The sequence below is a fragment of the Xiphophorus couchianus genome, chromosome 2 (genome assembly GCF_001444195.1).
Source record: "Xiphophorus couchianus chromosome 2, X_couchianus-1.0, whole genome shotgun sequence".
NCBI classification, from domain to species: domain Eukaryota; kingdom Metazoa; phylum Chordata; class Actinopteri; order Cyprinodontiformes; family Poeciliidae; genus Xiphophorus; species Xiphophorus couchianus.
The window spans coordinates 11,294,924-11,321,142 of NC_040229.1; the positions used below are offsets into that span (position 1 = coordinate 11,294,924).

A 26,219-nucleotide genomic window follows, 5' to 3' on the forward strand; every position below is an offset into this window, starting at 1 on the left:
AAATGTTTTCTATGATGCAAAGACACACAATCTAAAGCTGTGGATAGTACAAAGTTTTGTTATTCTAATATGTTTGTTAAAATTAGTTTGGCCCTGCGACAGACTGGCGACCTGTCCAGGGTGTACCCCGCCTCTCGCCCGGAACGTAGCTGGAGATGGGCACCAGCAACCCTCCCGACCCCATTAGGGACAAGGGTGAACAGAAAATGGATGGATGGATGGAAAATTAGTTTGAAACATCAAAATATTGATACTTGTGGAATATCTCCTGCCTACTGTGTTAAAATGGCATTACATGAGAAGATGTTAGTTTCACAAAGGTGCTGATGAATCCATCTCTAGTTTACATGAAAAGGACATACTTCTGCATGTAGACTGTCAGATTTACAAAGGATGCCTCTGAATACTCACTGAAAAGAACCTACTCTTGCTTCAAGTATAACTAATGATTAAAACGAAATGTCACAAACATCTACAACTTCCCTGCTAAACTCCTGTTTGACCCACTACACTGTAATTGTGAACAAAATAAAGTATGAGGATTTCCTAAGCTAAAGAAAATGAGATAAAGCACAAAATTAAATTGAAAACTATACGACCCATGATTTCTATTTCTTTTGCCCCCCCAAATAACAAATCATTATTTTACAAGTCGGTTCTCTCTGTGTTTTCTCCACGTCTTTGCATAGCAAAGCCCCGTTATTTGTGTGGACTTAAAGTCACACATACACCATGTCTATTTGTGACCAGAACCACTCTGCTGTAGGGCTTCACTTCTTGCTGCGGTAGTGGGCCGCCACCACCAGGTAGCTGTCCGGGGCGAGGTCTTTGATGTTGGGGGACTTGGTGCTGATGGGGGATATCTTTCCCTCCACTCTGGAAATCTGCAGCATGCGGCAGGGGTCGTGTTTCAGCAGGTAGCTCTCGAACGTCTCCCAGCCTCCGCCGACCCGCACCATCACATGCTTGTTGTGCAGCATCTGCAACAGGAAATTGAATCAGGGCGAAGCTGGTTTAAGAAATCATTCAGAAACAAACATTTATGTAACAGGTTTACTTACAATCTTCATGGAAATCTCTGTAATAAACTTCTTAAAAAATGCTAAAGGCTTTGTAGGAGAAAGTCTACAGTAAATGGGAAATTAATTAATAGCCATAGAACTTTTACATTTTGTCACACTGCAGCCACAGATTTGAAAGTATTTTATTGGGACTTTATTTGATTGAGTTGGGTTAAAAAGAAACAAATTATTTCCAAAATTCTTGACAAAAATAACAAAAAAAATAGCATAGATTTTTCAATCCCCTTTGTCCTGACTCACCTAAATAAAATCCAGAACAACATTAAGAAGTTACCTAACTAGTAAAATCAAAAGACAAATTGTGTTGGTCTCCCTGTAGTTGTAATGTGACAAAATGTGATGTGTCAAACTAAAGGCAAGGGGGCCAAATCCGGCCCGCCATGTCATTTTATGTGGCCTTCTAAACTCTGGAGAGCCACATAAATACGACTTTACAGAAACAGTTCGGTGCTAAAACACCTTTTCATTAATCAAAATCAAATCAGTTTTTATCTTAATACTGCCAAATTACATCATTATGAAAGGATGCTCAACGTTATTTAAGTTTGAGAAGTACTTCTCAAATGTAGAGCTATTTATTATTATTTTAAATCTGTTAGTATGTAAGTTTATCAGTGTATTCTGCCACGCCCAACCCTTTGAGGACATTTGTAATATGGATCAAAATTAAACTGAGTTTGACACCCTGGTTTAAGGGATATGAATACTTTTTCAAGGTGTGTAAAAAAAAGCTATTGAGTATCAATGCATAAAGAGTACAGACTTAAAACAATCGCCTGAAATAGTCTCTTTATTGGCATCAAATGATATCCCTAAATTGATATAATTTAATAAAGATATTATAACAAACCAATATATTTCATTTATTTTAATATGTCCCAATTTATCTAAATTGGTATCTGTATAAATATTGTTAGCTGATGCTTCATGTTGCCATTTTCTCAAAACACAAGATCAAAAATGGTTCTTAATGCACTATGCACTTTTGATCTTTTTGTGATGATTAAAGATCACTTCGAACTAGACTCTAGAGGATCTAACTTTTAGGATGTTAAACAGCCTGTTTCAGTTTTAACCTTAGTGAAACAGCAGCTATCAACACAATCAGTTCTGCTGTAAAATATCCAGCTGGTTTAAATCTGTCTAAATCTGTGCTGTTTGCCTCACAATTCTATAAAGTGATTTCTTGTATTTTTTGCAGCAATTTTTCCTTAGCATGATGACACCTGTCACATCAGGGCACATTCCCGAGGTTCGCTACCATGGCAACATCACCCATTATAGTAAAAAGAAGAAATAAAACACGCTGCTGTATTAGATGATCAAACGCTCGCATTCCCAAGAGGCTGTGCTCATAAAACACGTCTGCTACAGAGCGAAGGCTTACTGCCACTTTTCCTCATTACCACTTCATTACACCTCAGCAGAAACAAGCTTGTTTACTGTAGGAGGGTACATAAAAAAATCATAATGCCTTATTAGTCTTTAGAGATTCTAACACTGACTAAAATATACAGTTTGATAAAAAGGATAAACTACCTAGGACCTTGTCACTTCAGTGTGGTCAGATATGAGGCTTCTTGCCCTCCAGCAGCATAACATACAACATTTATAAGCCTCTTACAAGAATCAATCTAGGGGGCAGCAGTGGGGCAGCACTTCCAATCAGCTGCACTGGGCCCGGGGCTTTGTTACAGTGCACTTAATGGATCTGTGTGAAGCAGCAAGGTTTCAATCATGCTGCTCTGAGACATGACTCCTGCCTGAGATGAGTCCTTGATCAGGAACCCAGAGGACAGCGGAGGCCTGGGGCCGAGCGGGGACAGCGCCGTCCAGAAACACTCTGAGGTTTCTCCACCGTCTCACGCTGAAACAACAAGCAGCTCATTTATTCCTACAGTGGGGAAGGTCAGTTGTCTCGTCAACATGTTGACTGCCAGTAGTTGACTGATATGCATTTTTCTTAGGTCTTCTGATTCTACTAGATGGACAAAAGACCTGAGTGAAGTGGCCTCCACCAAAACCTTCTACAAATTAAACTAAATTGGTGTCAAACAGGTTTTAGCCCCACAAACCAGCACAAACGTAGTACGATTCATTTATACCAATTTTGTTTGATTTTGGTGTTTTAAAATTGTAAAAATTATGACGGCACAAACAAAAATTTTTGCTACACAAACCAGCGCAAACGTAAGCCAGTTGACTGGCAAAAATTTCATTTGATTTTGTAAATGTAGACTGGTTCATTGACCTTTGATGACCACTGGAAATATTCATTAATATCTTTAAAATGATAATGGCACAAGCAAACCATTTTGCTGCACAAACGTAGCACAGCTGATTGACACCATATTTCATTTGACTTTGACCTTTGATGATCTATGGAAATATTTGCTCATTTACGCAGGGGTCATTTGTTGTAAAATAAATTTGGTGCACAAACGCTTAACATCGGATTTGTTTAATTCTTAGGCGATCGGGTGCCAACTTTACTCAGGTGGACAAAACTGACTAAGTTGGCATAAAAAATTACTTGTAAAAAGATTTTTTTGCAGCTGATGGCCACAAATGATGGCTGCAATCCAGGATGGAATATTTACACAAACAGCTTGCCATACCCCAGCTGCCTACAGACGCTGACTGGTCTTACTGTAGCAGCTGCTAGCAGGGAGACCATGTGAGGAATGTTAATTAAAGCATTATCACCATAAAGAGAGCTGGCTTAGAAACAGAGCGACAGTCGTTTAATGCTCGTTTTACTTGGCATTATAAAAACGCCAGTTCTCTCTGTTACGAGGTCTCTAGTTATTGTTCGGGATTTTGTTTGGAAAAACAGACGATTTCAAGCCTTTTCTGCTCATTTATGCTGCCAGTCGTAGAGATAAAAAGCAGACCTGACTTTGGAGAGTGTATGCTGTGTACCAGATTGATCTGGACCAACACTTTTCGCCTCTTGTTATTTGTCCTTGGTTGCTTAGCAACACATTGGAGACTAAACCAATGGGTTTTAGAGGCATTAATGATTTACATTCACACCATGTTATTGTGGCAGGAATTCTTTCATCTTAGCAATTACGCTCCGATTGTCCTAACTGTAGATTATTTCACCAAAACCTTGCAGAAAATTAGAGATGATTGGGTGGCATATTTAGATTTCAATTGTGCTGCAGTTTATTGGGCCGGCAGCAGAGGACATCCAAGAGTAAACTCTCGTTTGCGCGCCTGCAGATCTCAAACATACCACTGGCATGAATCACATAGTGGGATGTGTGAATCCTGGATGTGGGTTGCCAAGTAACCAGATCCCAGGAGGACAGATTCTCGTTCTCAGATCGGTTAGCCTCAATTTATCCTCCTCAAATACCAGGCATCCCTCTGCTCATGGACAGCTGAGAAACATTTACTGTGCTCACAGCTAATTGTTTTCCTCAGATCAAATAGAAGTTTTTTTTGGTTTTTAGCAATTAAAGTAACAGCCTGGCAATTAGAATATGTGGTTATAGGTGGATGTTTATTTTTCCACACAGCAAGAATGTGGCATTATCTCTGATTAAGAGAGCTTACAACGATGGTTGGCTCAGACAAAAAGGAGGATTTTTATCCAGATAAAAAGAGTTTGCTTATGTTTGAACCATTTGTAACACACACACTTTATATATAAACAAATCAAAAGCATTTTCAGCGCACGATATTGAGAAAAGATTTTGAAACTTCAGGAAAATCCCTACATCTAAAGAGCCAAGCCAGAAATCACCGTTGGACGCACCTGATGGTCAGGCCTCAAGCTGCGCTGCATGAGAAACCATTGTGCTGTTGTAATAAGCACAACCACCTGGAGCACATTAGAGGACCACTTTTGTGCAGTACATTCAGAAATGCTGCTGAGCTGGTATTACACCAGGTAGGAGCAATTTATCAGGCCGACAGTACAGAAATATTCTGTTTCTCCAGTGAAAGGCAGAAGATATTTATTCTGTGGCAGATAAGTTTCAACTTGATTGGAATGAGTCGAGAGAAAACATGTAAACTGAATTATTATGTCATAGGCACATAACTTAAAAATGTAGTGCCAAGTAAATAATTTCTCCTTTATTTTAGATTCCTAATGTTGCATCTGTTCTGTTGTACTTTCTGAGTATAATGGAGGTTAATTTAAATATTTGATTTCTTTGCTTCTAAGCTTAATTCACCAGTTTTTATGGGTTTGTTGTTCGTTAACCAGTTGGAACAACTCTGTCCGACTTTCAACCATCTGAAATACCAGATGTGATTTTTTTTTATTTTTTTTTTTAGTCAGGCAATCTGAAACACATTCACTGGCCCACTGGTAGAAACTACAAGCTAGCGACTGCCAAACAAAATCTTGTTCTAAACCCAAAGTATGCTTTAAAAAATACCATTTATCTATAGCACAGACTTGCAAAGCCACAGAAGTACTATGCTGAGTAACCTCTGCTTTATTAAGAGGTAGAAACACTGATGTTGTGTTTTGGCTTTTGGACAAGAGGTTCATGACAATCATCATATGTAAATATCAAACAGAGAATGTTTTTTCATTTGATCTGATTCGATTGGGGACCATTTGTTTTTCAAAATCAAAATTTAAAAAAATGTCCCTAATTTATAGCACAAGCTGGCACCCATGGTGATTACAGAGTCTTGCAGCAAGACGATGGAACAATAAAAATGGATGACTAACTCCAAATACATGACATTTTCCTAACTCCTAACATTTTCAAGCATGTTAAGATCATTGTACAAAAATGTGTCTTTTGCATTCCTTGTTCATGTGTGTGATTTTATATTTCTATCATGTTTGAAATAAATAAATAAATACAATAAAATGAGCTTAATGTATTTGGATATATTAAACTTCAAATGTATTAATCTTCAGCTGGATGACAATAAGGTCCAGTGAAAAATAAACACTGAAGCCATTTATAGAGATAGAAGATCCAGTGTCAATTTTGTTAAGCGAGTAATCAAAAGAAAAAGAAGAAAAATACACAATTTTAATAAATATTAATTTTCTGAAATTTTACAGCTTACAGTGTAATATTTATGGCAAAGGTCTTCAAATCCAGGTCTTGTCTGATGTCTAAGTTTATTTCTCATTTTGTACTATTCATTTCTTTATCTTGGTATATTACGTATATACACATAGCCTGCATCTTAACTCGAGTCGAGCAAATCTCAATCTCGTTGTAATCTGTTGATGACAATGACAAATAAATCTTATCTTATCTTATCTTGAAGGCTGATTTCCTGCGACTTTTAGATGTGTCCCAGGTTCTAACGCACCTAAATCAAATGGTTGAATTACTTCCTCGCTGTGCAGAGTCCTGCTAATGACTTCGTTATTAGAATCAGGTGTGTTGAAGTTACAGGACCCTAGTCCTAGAGGCCTGGATTCAAAGACCCCTGATTTATGGAATATGTTTTGTATTCTGGTGACATTTAAACTCGATTTGTTTTATTCAGGCATTTGCTAAACTTACCCGTATAAAGAGCATCTTCTCTCCAACACGGTATCGACCCTGCGAATGTCTTTCCACACAGAACTTATTTGCGCACCTGCAGGGTGGCTCGTTAGCGATATGTCTCACCTGTAACACATAAAACATGTTTGAAAATTTTTCTGGTCTGATCTGAAATGCAAAAGTGACCCGTGTGTGACTTACGGCATCATCCAGGAGCTTGCCTGCGCTCTTCTTGGACGAAGTGACTTTGGTCGCAGTTGGAGTTGAAATTGGTGTCGGTGAAGAAGACGGGGAGGGGGATGAAGAAGGGGACAAGGGGACAGGCGGAGCCGGGGATATGGGTGATGGGGGAGGTAGAGGTGCCCTTTCTTCTTGTTCAATCTCTTTCTCCAGTTTTATAAGGCCTGGAGGCTCCACATTGTGGCTAAATGTGAAAAAAACAACTAAACAATCAGATGAATCACATCGAGGGCCTAAAAACAACAAAAAATGAAAACATAGCAAAACTGGAACAAACCGTGATGCTATCCGACCCAACTCTAGTAGACAGAGGCACACCTCTCGCGGCTGCTTATGCAGAACTACAGGAAAAGACCAAAGATTAGCACTCAGTTTTATAATGAGATATGATAATGCATCAAAAAAAAAAAAAAACAAGGCAATGAGTGAAGATGAGTGGCTTGGTGATGGTGAATAACACATAAAAACAAGCTGATGAACTCCATGCATTCAAAGGTCACTCAACTCCTTCATTCTCTGTCCTACAAATTACATGAAAGTGAGTGAATCTGCCTAAGTTTGAGATGTTTGCTTTAACCTCCACCAATGGCAAACCAAGCAGGAAGTGCGCAGACAAAAAGACACGATAGATGTCACACATCCAACCATGCGATGCAGAAAGGAGATCCACTGTATGAGAGCAAACCTGGGTGTTGACACCTCTACTGCTGAACTCAAAAGTTTATCCAAAGAAAGAAGGACAGAAAGAGAAAGAAATCCATCAGCTACTGTTTCTGGAAATATTTCCACAGATTTTAATCACAGTTGCATATCTGCAAGGCTAGAAGGGGATTGTAATTCAGTGTTAACCTCTTACTCGGTATGCTGCCTGACCTCTAGAAATTAAATTATCTGCATACTTGACAATGATAAACCTTCAGGATCAAAATGAAAAGAAAATGTGGCAAATGACCCTGTAACATTCTGCACCTTATCTTGAGGACATTTATTTGGAGTAAAACAACATGCAAGGGAAAAAGGCTTGAGACAATGAAGAGAAAAATATTTACAGTGGGAGAAAAAGTCAGACAGTGTTGGCCTAGTTTTTCACTTACTCACACATTTATGTCCTTTTGTTGAATTTCTGTGTTTTAATTCAGATATTTTTGTCATGCAGAGTTACTCCCTCCATAGTGGAAGCGAGGACTATGAACCTCAGAGGTAAACAGTCCATTCCGCTCACTATTGTAACTGCACAATTAATGCTCTGAAAGGAGCCAGAAACCTGAGTCCGGTGTCCTGGCAGCACCAGAGTCGGGTTCTTTGTTAGCACAGCCAGATTGTCCTACATTCGGATTTGGTGGCGGTCTGATACAAATGGGAAAAACCCATTTCAACTCACCTAAGCCCTCAGACTCAAAGAGACATGTTTCACCCACTCCGACCTCACGGCACCAGGCCAGGAAGTTGGCTGTGTTGTCCCGAGCAAAGAAAGAACCGGAGGGAGCGCTCTGTCGGCATGGTATCCTCCGATTAGGGATTTTTTTCTGAAAGGACAAAGAAGAGAAAACACACAGATAAAGAATTAAAATAGTAATTCTCTACATTATTTAAGATTAGATTTTTTTTTTCTTGCACTTTCTATAATATCAATGTGACCAGAATTTTTTGTCTTATTGTTATCCTTTTAGCTGTCCTTCCCCATCATATTCCTTGTATAGTCTGTTGATTTTATGGAAATACTTTCAAAGTGTAATAAAAAAATGACTTTTTTAGTTGCACATCCTTGACATTCCTACTATCTCAAAAGCAGAGAAAGGTTTGTGTATTATGTATGAGTCATTGTATGAAAATGGCCATATAGATAGTAAAAACCAAATTTTTATCATTGTGTTGTCAATGATTTGTAAAACTGTAAAACCTCTTTGAATGATGAAATGACTAGCTGATTTCCTTAAAAATGGAGATACACCATTGGCCTGTGAAACATGTAAACCAGAATTCAAAATGTTCAGATCAAAAATTCATAGTGAAGCAAATCAGTTTTTAAAGACTTTATTATCCCCTCTCATCTCAGCAGAATGATTGAAGTAAAAAACATGATTGGGACAAGAACCACATGCAGAGGGAGGGATGCAAACTCCATGCAGACAGACCCCAGACTGGGACCTGAGCCCAGGACCGTCTCACTGCAAACCCAAAGGTCCAAGATATTCCATTTAAACAGTATTTTCACAGATCTATTTGTAGTTGATTGAGGCAAAAAAAAAGCAATTGAGGTGTATTTTGCCCATGTGTGGCCCAGTCCAGTGTTTTGATTGAGATGAAGTAGACAGCAGTGTCTACTTCATCCGCTCTAGTTTCATCTTGGTATCTGAGAGCCTTTTCTTTACGGATCAATATGGGAGATGAAGGCTCCGAAAACTGGAGCTACTTTACCAGACTCTCCGTGATTTAGGATCAAATGACATACTTATGGGTTTCAGCCCCCACGCGGTCCGTTCACAGAGATTTATGCGCCTTGCTGCGGTTTTATGAAGGATATGTGTGTCTGCGCTTCGAGAAAGGTGCAGTGAGCTCATGCAGGAAATATGCGAGCTTTTGTGGGTATTTTTCATTTCATTCCAAGCTCTCTTTTTTTCACTCATTTATGTTCCTCTATTACTGAACATAGCTGTGGAAAAAACGCTTGCCAATGGCATTTAATATGCCAATCAAAATGAAATGTATTTCTGCTGTGGCTTGTTATGTTATTATTGGCACCTTTGTGTGTTTGATTGCACATAAGGTAAAGAGCTTCATGAAAACATTATTTCTGAACAAATGGGAACATAAAGAATAAAAACATACTTGAATAGAGCATGGGAGGTTTAAGGCAAATTTTTATACATCTGTTCACATTTAGTGAATATGTTGACTCATACTTGTGTTATTATCTTTCTTATCTGTGTGCCCAACATCCAGTGGCCAGTTACTGAGTGATTAAAATGCGGCCTAATCAAAACATTTGAAGAACTATCTGAAGTTTTCTCACCTTGAAATCTGTGCGGCTTTCTTCCCCAAATGGATAAATGCTCCACTGTATGCATACTATCTTCAAAATGTGTTTCCTATTTACCAAATATAGTGTTTTCTATAACAGATTTAACAAATTTAAAGTCTATGTTCAGCACATTTTATGTTCTAGCACAATCATAAGTGGATCAGCTATAACGGGGCAACAGTTCTATTTTATCACCAGCATCATGTTTCAAAACCACAGGGATGTACAGTTGTGGTAAGAAAAATATTATTTTAAGTTTTTAATGAGGCTTCCCAACAATTAATGAATCCAATAAAAAATGTAAATAAAAGCAAGAACTAGCTGCACTAGTTCAGAATCATTACAAGCAGGTTCAAATAAAAGCAAGCATGTTTATTGATATTTTTAAAAATGTTCTCAACCACATATTTTGTGGTCATCTACAGGCCACAAGTTCATGCAAATGGATTAGGTTCCTGATAACATTTTCAAACAAAGTCCACATTCTCTAAAGCTAAAGCTTTTTTTCCCCAGGGTTCTTCCATTCAAACAGCAGTTTTGATTTACATTTGGGATCATTGTCCTGTTGCAACACTCAACTGAGTCCACGTTTCACCCATCTGCTATACATTCTGTGATGTTCAGGAATAATCCAGGTTGCAAGTTTCGTAGAAAATATAAAACATCTTCAAATTGACCAAATTGAGACAAGTTTTACACTTGCCAAGGATGAGAGAGTGCTAACCAAGAAAAAGTACTGCTCCAAAACCAACAACCTCAATACTGACAGAAAATTGAATCAGCCAAGATGAACAAGCCAACTTTGTTTTAGAGGAAAGTTTTATGAACAGACAAGAAAAAGATTCAGTTGTTTGGCCACAGGGACAAGATATGTTTGGAGGACTTCAGCTAATGTTACAGTAGAGCAAGAACCAAATGCAGAGAGGAAGTAGTTGGTTTTAAAATTAACAAAATGTCAAAAACCAAAACCTTACAAAAATAAAAGTCCAGGCAAACTGGTTCACATTTTGAGTTTGAATGTAGTTTAAAACCTTTAGTGGACTTTAAGTTTGAATGAATTCGGTTTCAGTTTTGTGAGCTTGAATCAGCTTAACTGGGATGATGCTGCTGCGTTTAGCTTTTATTTAGGAACGCACAAGCAAGAAAGCTAAATACTGAGCTGCTTAAACATTCTGCCCTCATTTTTCCATTTGTAGAAGCCTCTACCACTTTGTGTTTATTTTTTCTGGCTCATCATGCAACTAATCTGTTGGCAATTAGGCTAATTAGCAGTGAGAGGTCTCGCCAGCTGCTTAGTATTACAGAGTTAAACCAGTCTTCATTGGCCTTTCTCTGAACTATTGCAAAAGTGAAGCCTCAAACTTCATGGAGTCTGGAGATTTCACAAAGTTTTCAAAGCTTAATGTTGCATCCTGCTTTCAATCACACATAGCGCTAATCTATAATGTCTGTATTATGTTTTTGAAATAGAATTTAGCATGGAGAGTAAGAAATCTTTGTTTTTTTTGTTGTATCTACAATATCTAATTTATTTGTTCCTGCAGCTCAGTCAGGTCACATGAGCTGATAAGACTTGACTTCTACTGGAATTCACTTATACACACCTAAGGGTAAAAACTCCAGCTCTTTAAGTGACTTGGAAAGCTTCAAGTGGCATTAAACAAAACTTTATGGAGCAAGAAATGTGGAAAGCATGCTGTTCTGTTGTTAGATTCTGACATTTACGCTGATGTATCTTTTAATTGTGGATAAAGAGCAACATATGTTCATCGCAAACGATCTGAAAACCTGAAACAGCTCTGCTGTTTTTCTTTTGCTCTCAACAATCAATGTGCTCCTTTATGTTCAGTAGTGTCTCTGCTGTCCCACGATCATTGACCTCAAGTATTTCCTCATATCTGTGCTGCTGCTGCTGCTGCTGCTGCGCTCACACTGAGATCAGGAGATCCTTCGTCATCAGAGCAGCAATGCCCCAGTGCAAACATCAACAACTCTCACAGAAGAAGCCACAAAAGATCCTTTGCCTTCATTTCCCTCTGAACTGATAGAATTAAGTAAAGCTATAGTTATTATACTAAAATCCGGATTTTATATCTGTATTTTTCATATTTTTGAGTAAAAAAAAACCCATTCATTTACTTCATAAAAACATATGCTGTCATAAGAGAAACTGAAATTACTCTGATGACATTGACATAAGCAGCAAAAAGTTGGGCTAATTTACGGATATCTACTTCCAAGGTTCATGAAACCCTCACTGAAGGCTCAAAAAAGTTCTTTCAATTCTCCCAGGGTCTGTGGGGCCCTGCTAGTTAACAAGCCCCTACTGCTTATTTTTTCCCCCTTCATTTCACCCTATTGGAGACAGCAAAACCCCATCCCCCACCTTTACTTTCTGTATATTTTTTTAAATTGTGGAGCTCTTGGCAAAGTTTGTATTCATCGGTCACGTTGATCTCACTGAATTACAGCACCTAGCCAAACTTTTTCAGTTCTTGAACTTCTTTTTTTTATTTTTTACATTTTACTGTCATACAATCATAAATCTGAATGTATTTAATTAGGATTTTATGCAACAGATCGACACAAAATAGTGCCTAAGTTAGACATATGATTTTCTTTTTTTCTGCCTAAGCCTGAAAGAAAGGCCATTTGTATTCAGTCAAGCCAGCTTTTGCTACAAATTACAGTGCTGAGTATTTAGGGGTAGGTATCCACTAGCTTTCCACATCTAAAAAACTGAGATTTCTGCTCATTTGTCTTTGCAAAACAGCTCAAGCTCAGTTAGATAGAGAGCATATGAGTTTCTAAGTCTTGCCACGGAATCTCAACGGTCTGGGCTTTGACAGGACCATTCCAACACTCTGCATTGATCTAAATAATTCCCTTACACATCTGACTGTATATTTACGGTTGTTTTCTTGTTCGTGTTTGAACCCATGACCCAGGAATGCATCCCCACAGCACGACGTTGCCAGTTTGTTGCTTTGCAAAACCAAAGTTTGTACTTTGGTTTTGCTATTCTTCCAAAACAGCTAGATTTGTTTTGTAAATGTCTGATTGCATCAATTTCTTCTACCTGAGCTGTGTTTCTCTGCAGCGTCCCTCAGTGTTAAAGTCAATGTCAAATTTATTTAAATAGCACTTTTAAAAACAGGTTATAGCTGCCCCAAAGTGCTATTGTGTTATTGTTGTTATTGATGATGAAAAGAGAGAGAGAAAAAAGGCTTTTTTAAGATGTAAACTTTAACGCAAGTGAATATTTTTGGAATTGGGAACATTTAGAAGGCAATTGGTTGTGTAAGATTTTTTAGGGGGGTAACAGAGTAAAGAGGTAGGAATACATATGTACGGCACACTTCTAAAACATTTATTTGTAAAAAGAAAAAAAAGTTTAAAAAAGTGATCATTTTCTTTCTATTTCACATTTATGCTCTAATTTGTGGTAGTTAAAATAAAATGATAATAAGGCACATACTTGTGGTTGCAACGGGACCAACTGTGAAAAACTGAAGAACAGATCTGCAGGAGAAATTAGTCTTTGATTGTCTTAATGCCCTATAATACTTATTTCAGTTTGATGTTGCCTGTAATGAATTTCGTTGTTTTTCAAATAGCAGAAAGTGACCTTTGAGAACTAACTGCAGCAGCATAACCCTTACAAAATATTAATCAACAGTTTTAGAGGAGCTGCTAAAAGACTCAAGACCAAAGTGACCTTTGTTCCATCTGATCAAATCAGTGAACACTTTATTTTTTTTCACTCTGGAGCACTGCTCTGCAAAATCATTCACAATGAAAGTAAGTCTGGGAACACTTTTTTCAGCCACAATTTAACTTCCAAATGAGTATTTTCACCATAATCTGTCTCACACCATCGCACTGCGATCCTCTGATTTCTCTCTACCTTGCTGTTGCCAGGCTCATGCAGGTCTCTATTACTCTGCCTGAACTTCTCCTGCAGCGTCTCAGCCAGCTGGCACAACAGGAAGCCATTGTCTAACCGATCCATGAAGCTCTCAGCGGTGATTTCCAGACCTGAGCAGGGGACACATAAAGACAGGCAGACAGTCCAATGCCGTAAATCCATCAAAAGTGTGCTCATTTAAAATATACGTGAGTAAAAGAAATAAAATTCAATCTCCTGTTCATTCCTAAGCCTGATGTAATGCTTTCAACTCTCCAGAACTGCTTTAATGATCAAGCCTCGCTGTTCCTGCTGGGTTTGTAAAACCTCTCAGGAGGCCAAAGTGTAAAATATAGATCAGGAAGAATTTGGGGGGATTTCCTGGTAGTCCAATGGCACAGAGGAAGACTACGTTTACCCAAAATAAAGCCTTATTATGCTGCAGAGTTGCACATACATATTGGTGATCAACATGTGGCGTCCACTTGACTGACTTCCAGAGGACCATACTTTGGCGGTTAGGTCATCGGGAAATAGGAGGTAGTGGCAGGGGGTGGGGGATTTGTCTGTGGAAAGAAACTGGAGAGATTTCTTTTTTAATCCCATTTCTGTTTCTTATAAGAGGAGGGGTTTGGGGCTCCATGTTTAATGAGTTCCAAATGTTGCAGCTGAGCCCAAAAAAGAGCTATTGAAATCTTGAGAAATTTTCTGCAAGTTTCTGTCTTATGCTTGACCCTCAACCCCTTACTGTGTGAGCAACACATACAGCCACAGAGCCCTGAGACAAATATTTCAACTCAAGTAAATAAATCATCCCTTAGGTTTGTCCAAAACTCTCTCAACCTGAAACTGCAAACATTTCTTTTTAAAAGTAGCTCAATACATTCTGCGAAAGCACATTTGCTTTAAAACCCGAGATGTGTGTTGGGTTTCCCACCTCCAGGTCTCTGGTTCAGCTGGTTCTAGAGCAAACAGACAGCCAGAGATAACAGGAAAGATTATTCCTACATAGCTTCCCATAAGCCAGAGTCTGTTACAGGAACTCATCCTGCTTGCAGTAAAAGTAAGAAATAACTTCAGAGTACGTCCCCTGGGGAAACACCCAGTTATTAAACATAGCTACACGTAGACAAACATTGCTTCAGTATCTCTGAATATTATCTACGGATCCGGTTAGAAGTTTATTTCCACTCATTATGGGAACGAATGTCATATTAATGTAGAGGATTTTAATGATGCGTTTAAACTGTTCTTTTTACAGGATGAGATGATTAAACACCAAACAACTTTACAGTAAATTGTCTAAGTTTGTCATATTTGATGATAAACACAGGTTAAAATATTTACATGCACCTCCACTAATATTCATTTAAACATCCCTCAATAAGTTACAGCTCAATCCCATATTCTCTAGCCCTGATTAAGCACCTGTTACAACCCTGGCTGGATATTTGACGCCTCTTTTTTAATCAGAATTGATTGATAGACATCAATTTATTGGTTTCCTGGCATGTATTCAACTTTTAAGCACATGACTTCTTTAGGGTTGAGATTTCTGATGTGTTTTTAGGTATAAATGTCCTGCTTAAGCACCCAGCAGTGTCCAAGTTTCAGCCAACAAGCTGCTGATTTCAAGTGAAGTTGAGACATTTTTACAACCCAATTCCAACGAAGCTGGAATAACTGAAAATATTTATAAAAATATTTATAAATATTTCTGCTAATATTCTGTTATAAAAACAGAATACAGTGAATTACAGATCCCTTTCAACCTACATTCACTTGAATTCCCTTCACAGACATAAAATTTAAAGTTCAGTCAGTTCAGGTTTTTTTTAATCAGTCTTTGTAAGATCCTCTTTTTTTTCCTCTTTCAGATTTATAAGACTTAAAGACAAGAAAATGCAAATCTGTTTTGTCTTTCACGAGATGCTACACTCGCTGATTTGATGGCATGTTTCGGTTAGCATTTCTTGGTTGTGTAATGTGGAACACTTTTTGGATTCAGTGAATTGGATTCAGTAAAAGCCAGATGTGACTTAAGATACGTTGGATTTGTAATCAAAACTCGTAATTTTCCCAACTTTGAGTTGCGAAAGTCAACTGGAACACACCATGAAGTTGGATTTTAGAACCATAATGGCCGCTCCTTTCATCAACAACAGTGAATTGAAAGCTAATGTTTATTTTACAAGACACACTAAAATTATCGCTATATACATATACATGTGGTGACTGCAACTCTAAACTGGACAAATTAAAAGTGTGTGTATGTGGAAAGTAAATCTTAAAACAATGTTTATAAGAAGTCCTATAATCAATGGCTACTTGGGCATAGCCATGCTGGAATCTCAACTTTATTTCTGTTAATCGGAACTGGAAACCAGCATTAGACCTGCTTGTTTTATAAAGTACTTTTAAGTGTTATAAACTGGAGGCATATACATATGAAGTAAACAAAGCCAAAAAGCTAACTAAACTATCATTTTAATGTCTCTAAAACTCATAGAGACATGAAATACAAAACTGCATTGGGTTATGCTCCCTAATTTAATCTCATTCAGATTAGATTGGGGAGCTGTATGTATTCACTTCTAATTGCAGTGATTAAAAACTAAACAGCAGCACAAAAAAACCTCCACACTGCTTATTCTTTACCAGTGGCTCTGCATTATTTAAGAAAAGCTAATGATGTCCATTATTCTTTTAAGGTGATGTTTCAAACACCGACTCAGGGTCAGAGTTTGTTGACTTGAAAATGGGTTTGTAATGAGAATTAGATTGATTCCAGCTACCTGCAGAAGTGTTTACATCAGCATTACTACTTAAATTATGTTAAAGACAAGACAAGACAAGGAGCCTTGCAGAGTTTTTTTCTTTTTTTGCAGCATGGTCGCATTCAGAGGCCAGTGTTTCAAATGAATTAGCAAAACAGCTAAATATGTGGAAAGAGAATAAAAGTTTGTGTCTAAATAAACTCATAATTATGCAAAACGTTAAAGTGTGAAGATAATGTTTTACCAAGAATGTTGCTGAGCCACAGGGCAAGGTCTTCCTTCATGGGCAGCAGGCTGGCTTCATGTCGACTGGAGAGCCACTGGTGGTACTGCTGCATGTCTGTCAGCCCCGGACCGCAGAGCTGCTTTGGGCTCACCGAGCTGCACATGGTCGCCTGCTGATGGCCTGGAGCACACAGTGAGGACCAAAGATGATTAAATCAAAAGTTACATCAAGACAATAAGTCAAAACTGAACCAAAAATATCTGTAGGAGACATTATTTTGAAGTGTTAGTTTAATGAAATTTGAGTTCTAATTTGGCTTATTAAACTTTTTTGTGATTTTTACTGAATCTGCACAGCATCATCCAGACTTATGGGAACCTCTGGTAAGGTGTGCAAAGGTACATACAATAAATACATCATCTATTGCAGTAGTATAATCCAAAAAAAGAGAAAACTGCAACAATCCCAGCCTAAGCATTCCTAGTCTTATAGTGACTGAACCGTTTGTAAATGTATACTTCAAATTTTTTTGCTTTTATCCTCAAGGTTGAATCCCAGTATGGATTACACCGACCTGAATGCGTTAGACAGCAACATTCCTCCTCCCTCCTTCATCGGACAACGGACACTTTCATACGGGCTTGACTCATACAATAGCAGTTTTATTAAACAAAGAGCTCTTTGAGTATTCCCTGCCACCAGTAATGGAGTCTATTACACCGCCTGTCTCAATCCAATAGTCAACGCCTCAGTTTGTATGGATCAATAACTTTTGACGTCAGTAATAAAGCTGATATTTAAAAAAGGACTTCATTCCATTTAACGGTGATGTCATTGATAAACAAGACATTTCTCACATCTGTTTCTAGTACCCAGTTCACTGTGTGAGCTATTGCGGGAAAATCATTCAGTTTTCTGTCAGCTGTCTCCTTTAAGAAAGCAAATAGTCCCCAGATGTAAGCAAAGGAAGAAACCACAAAGCTCAGGCTGTGATTGTCTCTCTGAAGTAAACTGAACAACATTGTGATGCAGACAGACAGGAGACAACCTCACACTCTATTAATACCTGCACCACAAGGTTTTCACTCTCATTTTTTTCTTACTCTGCTGATTTAGTTAAAGGGAGCTGGAATAAAGGCTTTATTTTTATCATGAAAACAAACAGGTGAATTTCAAAGGTTTCGATCCACACTGGAATATCTCACATGACTGCATGGCACGCAAAAAGCAGAAGTGTATGATGCAAATTACAAAAAAACATGTCTTTCGTACAAGGAAACATAAATGCCATAAACAAATTGTTCAGGATGGCAGAGGATTCCTGCTCACTGGAAAGAGAGAGAGAGAGAGAGAGAGAGAAACACGACAAAAAGTTGTGAAACATTTCAAGGTTCCTTGTCAGCGCATAGCAGCAAAATCACACTACTGTGACAAATACAGACATCAAAAACCTTGGAGTCTGAGCAAGGTCATCTCATCTCAACAAGGATGACAGATTCTAGCAGCGTACACAGACCGAACGCTGGAGCTCAGCACTTTCACGCAGGTGCGACATTCCCATGTGAGATGCGTGGACGGCTGACGCAGCAAGATCACCAGAGCAACTGCATGCATTATTTTAGCCACATTTTAAACTATAATGTTCTAGCATGAGAAATATTCATGCTAAAAAACATTTCTTAGATTTTTCTGAAGAATTGTGAAATGACCATAAGACTCTCCTTTGGTCACTTTAACTCCAACTTTGTGTTTAGAGTCAGCATGCAGCTGAAAACCAAACCTTCGTCCCAGTTTTGCTGCCTCTGATGATTCCCTGTCCTTGTCGATAAAAAGACTCTTCACAGCATGATGCTGCCACCACCATGTCTCATGGTGCAGATAGTGTTTCCAAAACAACATTGGACTTCAAAAGCAGGCAAAAGCAGTAACATTTTGGTCTCATCTAGAAGACATGTAGGAAACGCTGGAATTCTAAACTGAAAACTTTTCGATAACGGATAGATTTTGTGAGGTGTACAACCTATAGTTGCCCTGTCAACAAATTTTCTTGCCTGAGCTGGAGATCTCTGATGAGAAAATTGGCTCGTAATTAATACTCTCCTTGCAATCAGTCAAGCGGACGGCCATTTCTTGGTAGGATGTGGAAAACGCGTTCCATTTTCAAATGATGGATTTAATACTTCTCTATGTTATTTTAAGTCTCTGGATTCATCCAACCCTGCTTGAAAGTTCTCCACAGCTTCATTCATGATCTGTCTGCTCCGCTCCTGGCTCCTCTTGATGCTGTTTGTTCTATAATGTTCTGTAACAAACCTTTTTCAGGTTTTTATTTGTGAATGATTTTGGAAACCATGCATCATTTTCCCTCCACTTGACAGTTACGCTTTTCTGTGTCAGGTCAAATCAAGTTTATTTGTACAACACATTTCAGCAACAAGGCAGTTCAAAATGCTTTACATCCTTAAAACATCATATAGTCACCATTATAAAACATTACATTTTCTCAAATGACATCATCGAAATCATCAAGCAAACACACATGAAATATATTGATCAATGATCTAGCTACAAATAATCAAAGGCAACTCTAAACAAGTGGGCTTTGATTTAAAGGAAGTCAGTGTTTCGGCTGTTCTCCAGTTTTCTGGACGCTTGTGCCAGATTTAAGGTGCATAAAAGCTGAATGCTGCTTCTACATGTGAGCAGCAGCATTCTGGATCAGCTGCAGCTTTGATTGACTTTTTAGGCAGACCCGGGAAGATACTATTGCAGCAATCAATATGAACATGGAGGAGTTTATCTCTCTGGAACATTAGTCCTTTAATACCTACTTTGTGCTGGTCACTCATGTAAAACCCAGATAAAGTGCATTGAAGTTTGTGGTTGAAATATCAAAATTTCACTGTAAAGGCAGAATAAAAAATGTAAATTTTTAGAGCAAAGACTCCATGTTTTGTATAGTACTGTGATATTTATGACCCGAATATGAGAACACATGATTCTCAATGCAACACTGTTAGACATACTTCCTGCTTCTCACCACACTGTTAGTTGACTTGCTTGACCTCCGCCCCAAAAAACACCACTCTCCTATAAGACATGTTTCATCTGCTGAATTTGCTAAATTCAGGTCAATTTTGTATTTCGCATTTCAGAAGATATTTAAATGAACATTTTGACATTCTGGAAGGATCTCTGAACTTCCGCAAAGCCATTAAAAAGAGTCACGGTTGTTGCAGATTGCTCCAGGAAAGGCATATGGATAGGAATCCTGACTGCGTATTGCATCAATTATAAAACACAAAAGTGTCTCTGTGCTGTTAGCTCACACTGGCCTCCACTTCTTCATCCTCTACAACAGCCAACTTATCCAGAGGTGGAATCACTCAACTAAACTAGGGGATTCTGCAAAGTTTCCATGGGAGATAAGCTTTGCTTGCACAAACCAGATTATAGCAGCTGTTGCAGCAACTCATTGCAGGACAAACTCTTCTGCATAAAATATGAACAAAAACAGTGAATTATATGAACATGCACAAGATAAACACAGTTCCTATTTATTTTATACAGAGTTCTTTGTTAAGATGCAATAATTTCTTGCAGATTGAACAATTTTGCTGCTAATTATCTTTTCCAAACTCATTAATCAGTTTATTCCTCATTGTATGTTTTCTAAATCATCCAATAAGCAAAATGCATTAAAAATGCAACCACATGTGCAATTGCAAGTGAAAACTTTGATGTTGCTTCTGGCCTCTTAGCACTCTCTGAAACTTATTTTAAAGATTCAATTGCAATAACTTTTTTTTTAAGTTGTCTCCGTCTTTACAACCGTCACAAATAAAAAGAGCCACAAGAGTCAGTTTGCCAGTCTGGAAATAAGATCAAGGGTGAACGCCTAATGACTTATGTCTGAAATTCAGCAGAACGCTCTAATTAAAAGGCTGCCGCTGAATGAACAAAATGTCATTATCTGAGTAATTCAAGATGCCTCTCATTGCATTAGAGAAATAAAGCAAAATAAAAGAAATCTTCTCTTCAGGAAATACTTAACCAGCATCCAGATTTTGGCTAGATTTTTCTTTTATAGTTCACAACAAGTTTGGTAATAATTAAAAACAAATTCAAAAGAAGAATTGATCTGACATGAGACTTGAATAGTCAAAGGCTCACCCTTCAGCTCACTCGTCCTGTGAGCTGCTGAATCCCAGTTTTCATGCTTCTCCGACGGACAGGTTACTCTCCAAAACACTGAAGCAATGTGAAGCAGGGAGGTCTGCCTCGGAGCGCACTGCACGGAGATCTGACAGACAAACACAAATACTCACAGCACGCTGCTCTTGTTGCTGCTGCTGCTCCTGCTGCTACTGATGATGATGATGGGAGGGAAGTTTAATCCAGCTGGTCGAGTCTCCCTCCTCCTGTTGCCTTCATGCTAAAGAGTGAGACTAAAGTAATGTCTGATTCGTCTGGGTAGAAACGGGCTGGAATCAACATCAAAGATCTGTTTGTTCTCATGTGTGAATAGTTTCAGATTATTATTATTATTGTTATTAGATAGATAGATAGATAGATAGATAGATAGATAGATAGATAGATAGATAGACAGACAGACAGACAGACAGACAGACATACAGACAGACATAGATAGATAGATAGATAGATAGATAGATAGATAGATAGATAGATAGATAGATAGATAGATAGATAGATAGATAGATAGATAGATAGATAGATAGATAGATAGATAGAAGAAAAGACAGGAAGAAAGAAACTAAGGAAGAAGGAAAGGACAGAGAGAAAACAGTCTTTTTTCTTTCACTTCTTTTATTATTATTATTATTATTATTATTATTATTTTTATTATTGTTGTTGTTGTTATTATTTTGATGATGAGTCTGATTCTGAGTTCAAAGACAGCACTATCACTCCGGATACGAATCTTATTTTGTCGAGCGCGAGTGTCTTTTATTTTGAAGGGCTAAAAGTTAGGAGTCCAGCACGCATGCGCACAAGTAGAATACAAACGGAAGACCCGGGCATTGGAAAGTAAAGACGAGTAAGTTGATAACAGCAAAACAATGATGTTTATTGTCTTATTCTTCTTTTATAGTAGGGCTTTAGCCGTTAGAGCAACGTGACCTAAAACATGGTTTATTTTTGTTCTCGCGAAAAACCGTTTCTAATGCTACTTCTGGGGAACTTTTAGCTAGCTTGCTAACTTTCTTGAACTGAAACGAGTGTCTAGGAGTTAAGGGGGCATTTAGGGTTCAGTGCTTAAGTCGTGTTTTGTCCCCATCAGTGCCAAACACCGGGAGCTCACTGTATGGGCTGTGAATGCGGACAGCGCCACATGGAGGCTGTGCTGAAAAACGTGGGCTGCACCGTGGAGCTGCTGGCAGTGGCTGCCCACAGCGGCGTGGTGAATGAGTGGAATGAGCAGACCGTGACCAGGGCTTTTCACTGGGCCAGGTACTGTGAGCATATTTACAGCAGGTTCCACGGTAACCCCGTCATCAGAGGAGTCCTGGAGAAGCAGCTGCAGCTCACCAATCACAGTTTGAAGGAAGCTTTTCCCGAATACAACGCAGTGTCGATTTTGGATCTGGGCCGCTGCCAGGACCTGCTGCTTCTCTGGCTGTTGAACAACTCTGCATTGCCGATCTCCATCATGAAGATGCTCTTTGAAACCAAGGCCTCTGCTGATTCTACAAGCAGCGACTATGAAGACGTCAGAGGCCTCTGCAACCAGATCATTCAGTGTAAATCTGCCTGTACGGTGCTGCGTCCCCTCCTGGGCGGCCCCTCTGTTGGTGCTGAGGTTCAGGGAGAGATGCTGATGGAAAGGTTGGGGTCCGCGCTGAGCCAGAGCAGCGATACCCGCCGGGCGGAGGACTTCCTGAGCTCCGTCCTTCAGAAATTTGAGGTTGCAGCGGAGCATTTGTGTCCAGTCATCGCTGCAGCTCTGCTGACAACAGACTCGGCTGTACAAACCGCCTCTCAGGATTTTCTTCTGGACTGGCTGCAGAGTCGGCTCGGCGTGCTGCAGCATGTGTGCACTGCGCTGCCTTCCAAGGTTCTTGCAGACTTGGCAGAAAGACACCAGAAATTTAGAGATGCGTTCTGCAAGTTGCTGAAGAAGTGGGCCTCGGAGATGGAGTACAGGGTAACTGAAGGCGAATGGGTTCACGCTGCTACAAACTCTGCGGTGTCCTTCCAGAAAATGACAGAGCATTATTTGACTCTGTTTGAAGCCTGTCCCTCTTTGAGGACGGAAATAGAGGATGAGCTAAATGCACAGAGGATTGCTGATGGAGACTTTGATGTCAGAGGTCTGAGTGTGTGGGGGGACATCCTGTTGGCATTGAGAAAGTGACACTCAGACCTCTGGTTTCTTTAGAACTAGAAGATATCACCAAGTTTACATGGTAATCTGTCGGCCTGATGCCTGTTAATACTAAATAAAATAAGACAAATAAAAAGATATCTGATCATCTGAAGGATGCAGTGCACCTGTTCAGTACTGCTTTTATGGTTATTTATATTTATTATACTGTGGTTTCCTATTGTTGAGCATTATTCAAGAATGTTTTTTATGAAGTGGAATTGAACAATAAGGCAATAAATACATTTTTTTAGGTTATGTATTCATGTATATTTTTATGTTTTGTATCAGCAGGTATAATATCAGAACTTTGGCATGGTTAGGACTAGTTCTAACCATGCCAAAATATAAAAAAAAAAGGCTTTGATGCAAATTTTGATTGCATATATTTTATACCATGACTGACTTAAAACTGAAACACTGTAAATATTACAGAAAATACTTTAAATGTAAACCAAAATATAATCAGAGAATAGGAAATTAAAAAAAATTGAACATGCTAGAGTAAAATAAATTTTCACTAGCAATACTCTTTGTGAAGCAAAGCTTCAGTAGATTCATACAGATGTAGGCAGAATCAGATAGTTAGGAACAAGGGATTTCTGTTTAGTTACCATAGCTACAACAATGGAGTTTGGATTGTCGTCTGTGTTAACTGTTCTGCGAAAGAGTCAGGAAAACGTGTCAAACCAATAAGAAATAGTTCATACACTTACAAGAAACGTGCTCTGCTCTGCTGAGATAGTGACAGTGACTGAGTTAATCCAGTTACTTTAAGCAGGTCAAAGCAGTCAAGAAAAACTGTAAAACAAGTTTCATAGACTTTCAAAACTCATCACTTTATCTGTAGTATTGCAGAATGACTAATCATTATGATCCACAGTATATGCTGCATTATGGAATATTGCTTCTTGCTGTTTGCTTAAATATGAACAAAGGTTTTTTTTTGTCAGGTGTTGAGACACATGAAAAAAATCGAAAAGCTGATTGAGTTTTTTAGAATTTAGATCAAATCATTTTTATGTTAGAATAGCCTTGACCTAAATCTAATAGAATATATGCAAAGATTTATTTTTTTTAATAGATTATTTCTAAGCTAAAATCTTCAGATATAGATTTGTTTAATAAGTAATGACTTTAAAGGGCTATAAAGTAATAAAACACAATCAGCAAAGCAGCCAAACACTGAATTAATTCAACTGTTTCCTAACTACATTCTCCAGAAATAATTTTTCCCTTTCTCTCACTCCCTTTCTGTCAACATCCCCTCCAGCGCTGCTCGCTCCAAACCAATACATTTTGATTGGCTTCGTGCCAGTCATGTGACTGGACTGGTAATTTGCACATCTCAGACTTCACCTTCATGTCGAAGCACCTCTGTGGACGAGGGATCAATTAGTGAGACTCTGGCCTCTCCCTCAGTCAGCTGGTGTGTGACAGGTCTCTGTCAGACGGTGGATTAGAGCAGAGGAGGAAACACCAACACAGCCACGGCTCGTTTAACACGCCGCGAAGGCAATTCACGTAGAGACAGACAAGGGTCAGTGGGCAAGGGCAGCTCCTACACAACCAATTTATTTCCAGGCAATGAAAACATATGCGTCAGGCTGGAGGAAATCCACCAACGACTGAGGAATCTGACTGATCTATTGGGAACAAACACAAAGAAGAAGAATTTAGTTTAACAAACCAATGCGTTTTTAATATAGTCTTGCAACTGAGGAGATTGTGGTTCTCACTTTTACTCTCAGCCTCACACATAACTGGCAGGAGGTGTGAGCAGTCATGGCGATGACTCACATGTGTTACTGACTGACTTACTGCAAGATGACAAGGTTTGAAAATGCTCTGCCTACAAATGTCAAAGCTGGAACCAGATTTCCTTTTTGTTTTATTGAAATGAAATATCAGTTTGTATGAAAGAAAAGAAGTAAAAACCTTCAATTTGTCATTTTAGAGACAAATCTGCCTATTCTTGCAGGGAAGCAGGGTATTTTTTTGCATTTCCTCCAGCATCCCTCCTTCCGTTTTGCTTTCTGATATTGTTCTCTGTCAGCGTGGGGTGGCAAACTGCAGTGAGACGTGCTGAGAGGGGGGCACTGCTGTTCTGCGGCGCCCACAGGGTCACGGAGGATAACATTCATTAAAACTCAGACCCAGCCACCATCTGGTGGAGTGAATAGGGATTTCTTGGAGGGGGTGGGTTGCTGAAAGGGTAGAGCCCTCCCTCGGCACGCGCCTATGAGAGGAGGGGGACCCCTGGTCACACCTGTGTCCCACTCAGAACATGATGGACACCACGAGAAAAATAATTCTGAGGAAGATGTGGACTCTGTTCTGCATTAGAACAGTTAAATAAGGCTGCCAGAGGAGCTGTTGATACAGTAACTAATTTGCATTTTTAAAAAAGGGAAGGGTTTTTTTTGGCCAGTAATCTGCTGAAATATGAAGAAACGGAAATGCAAAACAAAATTAAGCAGGTTTTTATAGCTATTTAGGCAAAAGTCAGCTCATTATATATCCAATATTAGAAAATTAACCATCATATCTGATTTAAGAGGCTTAAAATGTGAAAAGTCATTTGCCTTTCAGTTTTGGTCCCGAGAAATCAGATAAAAAAATAAAAACTAATAATAATAATAACTCAAGAAACCTGATTGTGAATTGAAATGAAATGTTTCTGTTTTTAAAAAAAGGAAAAAATAATCAGACTGTTTTAGAAGACACCAGATTTCAAACATAATTCAAAATATGTAATTTTCTGCTGTTTCAATCATTATTTTTTTGTTTGACCATGCTGGCTGCGTCTCATGCCAAAGGATGATAACCAAGAGCAAATGTGTTTGCTCATATATACATGTATATATGTTGCAAAATATAATTATGTGATGGTGGGTGGAGAACACTCATTTATAACATGTTCTTTTTTTCTGTAAAGCCAGTCTCGGCTGTCTGACTCTCCACTAATAAAGCAATTAACAAGAGAATTTATTGATGTGAATTTATTTGCCCCTAGGTGGGGGACTGTGCAGCAGGGAGGGTTGTCATAAAACAGTAATTACTCCAATGCTGCGTTGAAATGTGAAGCTGTAATTACTTG

The 26,219-nt window shown here is 38.6% G+C and overlaps 2 protein-coding genes across 3 annotated transcripts; one reads left to right on the forward strand and one right to left on the reverse strand.

The window, feature by feature from the left end:
* Positions 1 to 222: 222 nt before the first annotated feature.
* On the reverse strand, positions 223 to 21,177 carry gas2a (growth arrest-specific 2a). Of its 2 annotated transcripts, none has more exons than XM_028042732.1 (8): positions 21,063 to 21,177; positions 16,753 to 16,914; positions 13,732 to 13,862; positions 8,184 to 8,328; positions 7,080 to 7,143; positions 6,764 to 6,986; positions 6,581 to 6,688; positions 223 to 980 (listed from the first exon to the last, which is right to left on the reverse strand). In XM_028042732.1, the coding sequence occupies exons 2-8, from the start codon at positions 16,895 to 16,897 to the stop codon at positions 771 to 773; spliced, it is 1,026 nt and encodes a 341-aa protein (XP_027898533.1). In that variant the 5' UTR covers positions 16,898 to 16,914; positions 21,063 to 21,177; the 3' UTR covers positions 223 to 770. The 2 variants fall into 2 exon arrangements, with proteins under 2 accessions (XP_027898533.1, XP_027898525.1); XM_028042724.1 differs by lacking the exon at positions 21,063 to 21,177 and adding an exon at positions 20,908 to 21,056.
* A 505-nt stretch (positions 21,178 to 21,682) lies between these two features.
* Positions 21,683 to 26,106, forward strand: fancf (FA complementation group F). The gene is made up of 2 exons (XM_028042712.1): positions 21,683 to 21,793; positions 22,037 to 26,106. Exon 2 carries the CDS (start codon positions 22,061 to 22,063, stop codon positions 23,108 to 23,110), a length of 1,050 nt encoding a protein of 349 aa, XP_027898513.1. The 5' UTR covers positions 21,683 to 21,793; positions 22,037 to 22,060; the 3' UTR covers positions 23,111 to 26,106.
* The last annotated feature ends 113 nt before the right edge of the window (positions 26,107 to 26,219 follow it).

What these genes read in the sequence shown, in the direction of transcription:
- gas2a (XM_028042732.1), bottom strand. Translation starts at nt 16,897, where the DNA reads ATGTGCAGCTCGGTGAGCCCAAAGCAGCTCTGCGGTCCGGGGCTGACA. An exon ending in GCAAGCTCCTGGATGATGCC is followed by an intron (nt 6,689 to 6,763) that starts GTAAGTCACACA and finishes TATGTGTTACAG; the next exon opens with GTGAGACATATCGCTAACGA. An exon ending in AGAAGATGCTCTTTATACGG is followed by an intron (nt 981 to 6,580) that starts GTAAGTTTAGCA and finishes TTCCTGTTGCAG; the next exon opens with ATGCTGCACAACAAGCATGT.
- fancf (XM_028042712.1), top strand. Translation starts at nt 22,061, where the DNA reads ATGGGCTGTGAATGCGGACAGCGCCACATGGAGGCTGTGCTGAAAAAC.